This window comes from Pinus tabuliformis, chromosome 3_2 (genome assembly GCF_031772625.1).
Source record: "Pinus tabuliformis cultivar Carrire ecotype Pingquan chromosome 3_2, CPIR1, whole genome shotgun sequence".
NCBI classification, from domain to species: Eukaryota; Viridiplantae; Streptophyta; class Pinopsida; order Pinales; family Pinaceae; genus Pinus; species Pinus tabuliformis.
The window spans coordinates 131,110,001-131,119,681 of record NC_142302.1 but is presented as its reverse complement, the minus strand read 5'-3'; the positions used below and the strand labels follow the sequence as shown (position 1 = coordinate 131,119,681).

At 35.0% G+C, this 9,681-nt stretch overlaps 1 protein-coding gene across 1 annotated transcript; it reads left to right on the top strand.

Moving 5' to 3' along the window:
* Positions 1 to 8,521: 8,521 nt before the first annotated feature.
* Positions 8,522 to 9,407, top strand: LOC149180170 (uncharacterized). The gene is made up of 2 exons (XM_089418140.1): positions 8,522 to 8,817; positions 8,959 to 9,407. Exons 1-2 carry the CDS (start codon positions 8,620 to 8,622, stop codon positions 9,139 to 9,141), a joined length of 381 nt encoding a protein of 126 aa, XP_089274266.1. The 5' UTR covers positions 8,522 to 8,619; the 3' UTR covers positions 9,142 to 9,407.
* The last annotated feature ends 274 nt before the right edge of the window (positions 9,408 to 9,681 follow it).

Below are 9,681 nucleotides of genomic sequence, written 5' to 3'. Positions count from 1 at the left end.
TAGCACTTCTATTTTTAGCATTTCTTGTTGCTCTATTCAATATAAATCCATATGGAAAAAATGTAGAGAATGGATGTCGCCGACAACAGCAAATACAAAAGTAGGACCTTCATCTACGCCTCAGTCTCAGATTACCAAATGAAGTAGTGCCACTTGTCATACAAAAGTTTTGTCAGATATTTTTGAATGATGTATTTATGTTTTCTCTTTTCAAGATGTAATGTTCGAAAGAACTATTAAATATAAAGTAGTTTAGGAAGTTAGAAGTTTTGGTAGTTGACAGTTTCTCAATTATCCCTTTTTAAATTTCATTTAAAGCTAATTTAGAAGAGAAATGGGGGTTCCGAGTTTTGGGCCTTAGAAGAAGAAACTACTTGTATATTTCAATCTTCATTTGGATTTGAATAAATAATTTGAAGTGGTTCCAAACACTCGTTGAGTACAAAATGTGTTTCCTTTTATTTCCATTTTATGTTTTTCTTCATAGAAAAGAGTAATGAAGTTGTTGACCTTTAATTTTGCAGTTCTGCAAATCAGTTTCTTGTTAATTAAAGTCAAAAGTACCTTAATAATGTGCTCCTCTTTTCTATTTATCATTTCATCTTAACCACATATTTCCTCTAAATTTGAAAACAAATATTTTGCATCAAACAACCTGCGTTGTAGACTTTCCTCTATCCTTTTTCACTACAATTTCATTAAAATTGTATTCAGCATCAGAAGTCCACTTTGAATGATTGTTTTTCTCATAGAAGATTAAGAGGCATTGTCTTTATGATTATAATTTTTGAGGTTTTAAACAATGGGACAACCAACTTTCTTATCACAATTTTAAATAAATGTCTTGGGCACTGACCTCTCCTCAGCCAAAGGTTGTATTCCAAGGTACAACACATGCCATTCATTCCTTGTTCAACTGAGTGTCTTATCTCCTTGTGCCTTTTTGCTTGATGTTTTGTTTTGTGTGCCCCTAACTTATCTAACTCTGGAAATATATATGTTTATTCCCTTCATACAGAATGTTACACACCTTTGGAATTGAATTAATCAAACCCTTTATTTTATTTTGTGTTTTACTGAAGACATGAAAATTCCACCAACTCACCCATCATTGGCTCATCTATGCCCCCAACTTTTCCATGTGAAAGTTGACCTTTCCCATCCACATGTCCAATCATTTACATTGTACACCTAAGCATGGCATAACCAATATGTATGTATGGTGAATGTGACCATTCGTTGCAATTTGTGACAATGTGTGCCTTAAGGGTCCTTACTCATTCATTGTTATTTCCATATGTGGAGAAATAATCCATATAACTCTTGGTTCACATCAACATGTTGTTTATTTAAGTTCACCCCCATCATGACGTGTCCAACTTAATCATTTTGTCACATAGCATGTCCAACTAATGGTGTGCTCATTTGTCCCGGATGTTTATGAAACCCTAAAATCTGCACCTTTCCTTCCTGCCCAGGTGTCCATGTCAATTTGGTAGAGATGCTTTGTGCCCTCCTATATGAAACCCTTACATGCTTTGGCACCAAAAGTCATTTTTTCCTTCAAAAATTTTACAAAATATGCCATCTCCAACATTTTTCCCAAACTCAGGCCTCCATCCATAACCAAGTCCCAGAAACCCTACGTTTCATGTCACTTCCCATTGTAAATACCATTTTTTTCCTACTAGAAGCACACTCAACTAAACTAATCCCAACTCCTGCAGATTCATTTTTCCTAGTTGGCATGAATATTCTATCCAACTTCATGGATGAATGGAATAATTCCCAACTCTACTACACTGCTTCATACTATCATTTCCTTACTATAATCTATTTGTGTTGTTGCTACCACTTCTTGCTACAAATTCTACCACCAATATTCCCTTAGAAATATTTCCAATTCTATCCAAGTATAATTTGAACCATGTCGACATATTTCTACATCCTTATATTGACCATCTTTAACATGTTTCCACAGGTTGTTGGCCTCAAATTTTGCATTGGTTGTGTAGCCAATCCAATTTCCATGTACAACTCCTAAGATGCACTTCTCGGTGCTTAAACATAGTCTTTTTCATCCATAGAATAGTCTTCATATTCAACACTATCTCAAGGAAAAGTCTTTATTTTTTCTCACGTCTGGTATGTTATCTCTAAAACCCAACATACCAATTATTTCCAATTTTTCAAACTACCAAGACATAACTCAATATCTTTTGTCTCTATCGTGTTGGAATAAGGTCACCACCTCTCTCCAATACACTAGGTCACATTTGTTTAGAATTTTCTATGACACCTCCTTTGCAAGGCTACACCCAAAACCATATTACCTACTCCTTGGAAATGTGCCACCTTCTAGTCTATTCAATGAAGAGTGAACACCTAGTAGCTTCCAAGAATAAAGGGAAACATTTTTTTTTTCTCCATGCAAAAATACATCAATACTTTCTTGACATCTAGCTACAGGAATATCAATTATTGCAATCATTGTATGGTGAGCTAATAATCATATATTCACATGGATTGTCTATAAAAGTACATAATCATTATAAGTCTCAATCTTCCTGGCATCCATCTCTAAGTCTTGTTGAGTTAGTTCCTCCACACATTGCTTTAAGAAAACACTTAGATATTTCTCCGTAAGTAAGTCATCTGATTAATCCATCTAATATTATTCCCAACTCATCCAATTGTATGGTAACTAATGTTGAATTTCTTATTCAATGACATTTGCAAGTGTTACAAGTGTATACTTCAACTTGTTCTTGCACTTTTTCTTACTATTCTACAGGCTCCACAACTAGTTAGTCTTCTCCAAGATTGAATTTTTTGATGTATCCATGGTCATGAACCTTTTCTTTATTCAACCTATGCCACTTAAAGATGCCATAGCCAAAACTGCCACTTATTGTTGCACTATGTTGCAAGGTTTGTCAACCCTTCCACTGTCTCCCTTAATCAACCTAATTGTAGACATCCTAGGTATTTTTCCAAGATTATGTTTCATTATCACAGGAACACTTGATGTCTTGGTCTCATTTGAGAAAACCAAGAGTTTCATGAATTAGTGGAAGTACCTTGGAAATCTTGAAGGAGTCATACCCCAAAATCACTAAATAATTGTCCAATGGAGCTATTGTCAAGTCGAAGTCACCAAACCAATCCCCAAGTTTCAAAGGTGTGGTCCACAAACCACTCTTGTCATCGACTTCACCATTTAGTTAACTACCTTGAAGGAACGCAGGCTACTCTTTGGCTTAGAATGAAGAGATGTAGTAGTTTGGTCATTCATAAAGTTGTGGGTTGCATCAGTATTCACCAAAGCTACCACTTTCAAGCCACCCACCACCATGTTCACAAAATGAAATGCATCTCATCCTTCATTTTATGAGTTGTTTTTATGATCTCTTATCGTGAACTCATCCAACCACTTTTTTCACATATAACTCCTTCAACATTTCATTTGAAAGTTGCTAAACTTAGGTTGCCCCTTCTAAAACCACAAGCTTCATTTCCATGAGTGCTATTTGGGATTCATCCATTTCAACCAATCGGGCCAACTATTCCTTCAAGGGTCAATATCTTGCAAAATAGTTTTGTGAACAAAGGATGTATGCAAAGGTCTTACCTCTAGGTTTGGGTGACTTAGGCTACTCTTTTGTCATAATGTTGTTTTCATCTTGGGTGCCCTTATTCTTAAGTGTTCCCCACCCAAGAATATTTGAATTTATGTTTATTCCGCCAATGAGTTCAAATTTTTGACACAAGATCCTACATGTGTCCTAATGTAACTTAGCTTTCCCAAGTTCTATAGGCAAGTATGGTGAAGCCCCTTCTCCCATTACACCAATTATTGCTTCACCGTGTTCATATTGGTCTACAAATTCTATTCTATCATATCCTCCATATCTCCATCTTAGATCAATTCGAGTCTTGAGGCATGTTTAAGTTGCTACTATACCACAAATCTACATGAATCCTAAACTAACCCATCCTCATTGATACGCTCAACCTTGATGACCTGCTACACCAAGGCTCCAAGGTTATAATTGATTCATGTCACCAAGGATGTTCATTTTCCCAATTTCCTATGCCAACCAAAGGCCTACTACCTTATTTTAGAGTCGCACTCATTCGATAAGTCACTCCAAGGTTATCATATAAATGAATAGATTTTCCTCTTCACCAATCCTTATAGGTGGTCCTTTAGTTGCCTACTGTGACAATGTGCTAGGGGTGCACTCATTCAAACTCATGTCATATCAAGTTCAAGTATTCTCATATAAATTCTTAGAACTCTTCAAAAGACCTTATATTGATTTCCAAGTTCTCTACTTATCCAATGGAGCATCTCACTTACTATTTACTTGAGGAGGAACCCTAGAATTTGTGACTAACTGCAACACTATCTTGCAATGCAAGTTTTGGCACCACTATCACCAAAACATCCCTATTCATTTTAAGGTCATGGACGCTCTTCCGCATTGACACTTGGTCAAGTCCAAAACTCCTATGATACTAATTTTCATGGAAGAAACAATTATGAAGAGCACCAAAGTAGCCTCTAACAAGCTTTGATACAAATTTACATGGAAGTGGTAGCTGTGGAGAGAACCAAAATGGACTCAAACAAGCTTTGACATTAATTTTCATGGTGCCATAGTTTTATGAGATTTTTCACTTGACTTAGAGCACCCAAGTTGTTCGAGTCTTGGCTAGATCACCCCAACCTTACTTAACCTAGACTATGCCTCTTCATTTAAGATGTTCCTGTAACTCATCCTTGAGCTACAACTTAGATAAGTCACACACTCTAACTCTATGTCAATCGATCTTAGTGCATCCCTCGTCGTGCCTTAACTTGTGGAAATACTTATACTTAAAATGTCTTAGCAGTTCATGCATAAAATTAAACAGAAGCATACATAGAGCACATAACACATAAATAATGAGACAACTTATATATTTTGGTAGCACGAAGATGTACTTAATACCTATATAATATATTGATACTCGATGTTACAAACATAGTATAATTACAAGAGGGAAGCCACAACTTATTATAATGACATACAAGAACTCAACCAAGCTGTCTCCTCAACTTGCCTACATGTCTTTGCATGATCCCTTGTTACAATTGTTTCCTGCGCACTCAACTACCATGCCAACTTATTCCATTACCTATGGTTCGCACAATCCTAATCGAAGCTACTGCATATCTCAAGTATATTCACTCATGCCATTTGATCCTTGTTCAGTTGAGTGTCTTATCTCCATGTGCCTTTTTACTTGATGTTGTGTTGTGTGCCTCCCTAACTCATTCAACTTGTGCTAATGTGTGTGTGTGTGTGTGTGTTGACTCCCTTTATATGAAATGTCATACCCCTTTGGTACTAATTCGAGCCAACCCATCAATTCACTATGTGGTTACTTAAGTTGTGATTAGTCCACCAACTGACCCATCGTTCCACTGTGTGGGTTACTCAAGTTCTGATGAGTCCACCAACTCACCCATTGTTGGGTTTTACACAATCCCAACTTGTCCATGTGCAAGTCAACCTCACACATTTATGTCCTAAGTTATCTATACGATATGCCCAAGGATAGCGTGTCCAAGACATATGTATTGTGAGCACGTCCATTGGTTGCAATATGTGGTGACATGTCCCTTAAGGCATGTTACCTCTGTATTGTGATTTCCAAGTTTGGAGTGCTCCTTCATATACCTCTTGGTTTGCCTCCCCAAGTCGTTTAACCAAGTCCACCCTTGTCATGGTGCATCCAACTTAATAGTTCTATTGCATAATCCACCTAATTGCAAGTGTGCTCATTTGTTCGGACCATTTAGGAAACCCCAATATCCACACCTTGCCTTCTCGCCAAGTCATCCATGCCAGTTAGGTAAATGCTCCTTCACCCTTCTAACTGAATCCTTTACACTAAGGCTTACATTTTGAAGATAATGGAGAAAGATTTATGTAGAAACCATTGCTTGAAATATCAAAGCATTTGTGTCTACAAAGGTTTGGGATCCCATCCACATCCATTACGCTGAGGAAAATGAAAACTTTAGTATATACTAGAGTTCTATTAAAAAATCTCCACTTACATTTTTTTGGGTTCTTCTCACATTTATTTCAAAGGCAAATATATTTATTGATAAAAGTTAATTAATTTTTTTATTATTTTAATATTTTTGATAATAGCTATCAAAAATCTATTTCTAGAAACTCTCTTCATTTATCATTAATGTTTTATATTTGACTAATAATGGATGGAGAATTCATCTAGATGCTCAACAACCAGGGTAATTAAAACATTCGGCAGAGAAACAATGGCTCCGAGACATCTCTTTTTAAGGGTATCACCTTCTAATACAATTAGCTTAATAGTTTGAAAAATTCCCAACCGCTTTGACATTGCGTTGATCAGTCTTATGATTCTGATGTGAAGAGCGTAGGATAAACTTCACTTTAATTTGTTCCGAGAAATGTAAATTATGAAAAGTGAGTGGCAAAAAGTCTTACGCGTTTGAGTTTGTAACTAAAAGGTCGTAGTCAACAAATAATTATGAAAAGTGAGTGGCAAAAATTCTTACGCGTTTGAGTTTGTAAGTAAAAGGTGGTAGTCAACAAAGTAATTTGTTGGAAGGATGTGATGCCATAAGCATTACATTACATAACCAACGTTCTTTCAATTGCTTACCCTCACCGGATAAATGGTAGTTATGTTACGCGATTGACTTGATGATATCCCTATCCAAATTATAATTAATGTTGTATATCGCTATCATGATGGCGTTCCATGTGGGCTATTCTGATAGATATAAATATTGTTATCACGATGATGTTTGATATGGATCTTTCACATTGTTTTAATTTTATTTTATTTTTTTGGAGTTTTATTTTTTAGGTTTTATATATCATTATATATAAGTTTTATATATAAATTTTTTCTTATAAGTACCCTAATTACATGTAGTTAATAAATATGAATAGATATGTATTTTATAATACATTTTATAATAATAATAATATTATTATTATTATTATTATTATTATTTTTTAAAGAAAGAAATTATTTTAATGTCCATAAAAATCATCAAAAATTTCTGGACACTCAAAGTCTTGAAGCTTGACAACTGTAAGGTTGATTCCAAGAAAATTAGCCAAATTTTAACAAAATTATGCTGGAATTTCTATTGTTTTCCAAGGCAAATTTGAAGTCTCTTTAGACAAAGCTATACTTGTGTACCAAATTTTTTTTTGGAGTTGTCTATAAGTGAGATTTTTTGGAGTTTCCAGTGGATTTGTGGCTAGAATCTTGCTAAAAAAATTATGCTCAAATCTTGATTTGTGTTGTTTAAACTGGTGTTTGACTACATATATGGATTAAGCACCCTGAAAAACCATTGGGCACTTCTATTGTGAAGAGTACTTAACTCGTCAAACTTGTGATTTCAATGAATCATAGCTGGATTCTAGACAAATTAAACTGGAAAATAAATAGAAAAAGTTTTCAAAAGATCTTATTTATAGACAACTCAATTTTTTTAATTAAATTGAAAAATAAAAAAAAACAATGAATCATTGTTAGATTTTAGACAAATTAAATTGGAAAAAAACAAAAAAGTTCTCAAAAAATATAATTTATAGACAACTTATTTTTTGTAATTAAATTCAAAAATAAAAATAGTAAAAATAAATCTTCGCCATATACTAATATTTATGAATAAAATTAAAACTTTAAAAAAGTTCTCTTTAAATAAACACGTAAAATAGAATTCAAAATCAAATTTTAAAATAAAAATTAACAAAAGGACTCGGTGTTTTAAAAAAACAAAACTTAAAAGCGCTTTGAGTCCCAGATATACCGTATTATCCATGACCCAGATATACCGTATTATCCATGACACCATAGGAACAAAAATATAAGCCATAGTCTATTTACCTTTCAAATTTGTTTGTAAATTTATGGAAAGTTAAGCAAGATTTTAATAAAATTTGGTAAAAATTTTTGTAAATTTTATTTACTGTTTTTAGAGATTTTAAAGTTTTTAGTTTTTTGATTTAAGTTTTTAAGATTTTAAAATTTCTAATTATTAACGGCGCTAAATCTATTTCTATTATTAAAAACTAGATTCAAACATATTTACAGTTAAATTTTTAAAAAATAACAAATTCCAACTTTTTAAAGTTCCAAAAAAAATTTGAAAGCTGGATAGACTACGCCCTCTAAACGTATGTGGTCTCTTGCTGGACACATCATGAAAAACGGACGCATTCATTCACGTCTCTATCCATATCATCACAGGTTATTAGTCCCTCCATACTTTGACAACTCATGACGTGTAACGTTTGGTCAAACCTACCATTCTCGAAAACAGACATCGTGAAATTTTTGACAGTTGATATGTCAGGGGTCCCACACTCTTAACGTCCCCAGTCGGCGCGCTTTACACCGGCCATTGATGTTTCTTTAACATCCAGCGCCGCTCCGGTTATATAATCAACGCCTGTTTATCTCATTTGCACAGTTAAGCCATTTCTGTTCGTTTGAACCCTCAGAATATATCGTTGTGTTTACTCTGTCTTTGAGATCTCTGCTTTGGGGAAGATGTCGGAGGAGAAGCAGCACCACCATCTGTTCCACCACCACAAGGAAGATGGCGGTGAGCAGGTGATTGAGAGCACAGATGTCTATGCTGCTGGTAATGTTGATGAGTATGAGAAGGCAAGGAAGGAGGAGAAGCATCACAAGCAGATGGAGCATCTGGGTGAAATGGGAACTGTTGCTGCTGGAGCCTTTGCACTCGTACACTCTCTTTCTCTCTGCCCCTTTTATTGCTTAATTAATTCTGAGATCCGTTTAATATATTTTTGATGATGGTCGATCTGATATTTTGTGATGGTCATGTTGTGAATTCTGATTAATTGTTGCTATTATAATTTGCAGCACGAGAAGCACGCAGATAAGAAGGATCCAGAGCACGCCTACAGGCACAAGATTGAGGAGGAGGTTGCAGCAGCAGCTGCAGTGGGAGCAGGGGGTTATGTGTTCCACGAGCATCACGAGAAGAAGGAATCGAAGGAAGAAGAAAAAGAAGCAGAGGGCAAAAAGCATCACCACCTCTTCTAGCTGCAACTTTCCACTGTCACTAGTCTTGCCTTTAAAATAATGTTCCTTTCTTTACTGTGTTTGTTGGAATTAGTGTGGCGTTGTTGCGAGAATAAGATCCAGTTGAGCTCAACTGATGCTGCCCCACTCACTCAGTGGTCTTCGATCTTTTTCTTTTCGTGTGATTTCCAATCAATCTTGCTTTGTCCAGATCCGCTCTCCATCTCATTGTCCTGTACTGATCTTCGAAAATTTTTATATAAAGAGAGGGGTTTTATAAGTAAAAACTGGCCAGTTCTTCTGAGAGGGCTTGCGGGTTTCTAAATATGGCTGCAATTTTGATGTTTGCGAAGGTAGAAGATGAATGTTTGTCGGGTTTTAGGTAGAGTATCACTTCCTATTTGCGAAGGTTAGGCTGAATGTTTGCAAGGTTTTAGGTAAAAACTTTGTTATATCAAAGGTAAAATATTTGCTATATTAGTGTTTCAGCTTAAGGATTTATGAAAAGTTTCTACAAGGTTATACTATTTATTAAAAAAGTAAAATCTCAGAGCTGAATTT

Bases quoted from the DNA above. Each gene is read 5' to 3' on its own strand.
- LOC149180170 (XM_089418140.1), top strand. From the start codon at position 8,620: ATGTCGGAGGAGAAGCAGCACCACCATCTGTTCCACCACCACAAGGAA. The intron at 8,818-8,958 runs GTACACTCTCTT...TATAATTTGCAG, and splicing joins CTGCTGGAGCCTTTGCACTC to CACGAGAAGCACGCAGATAA.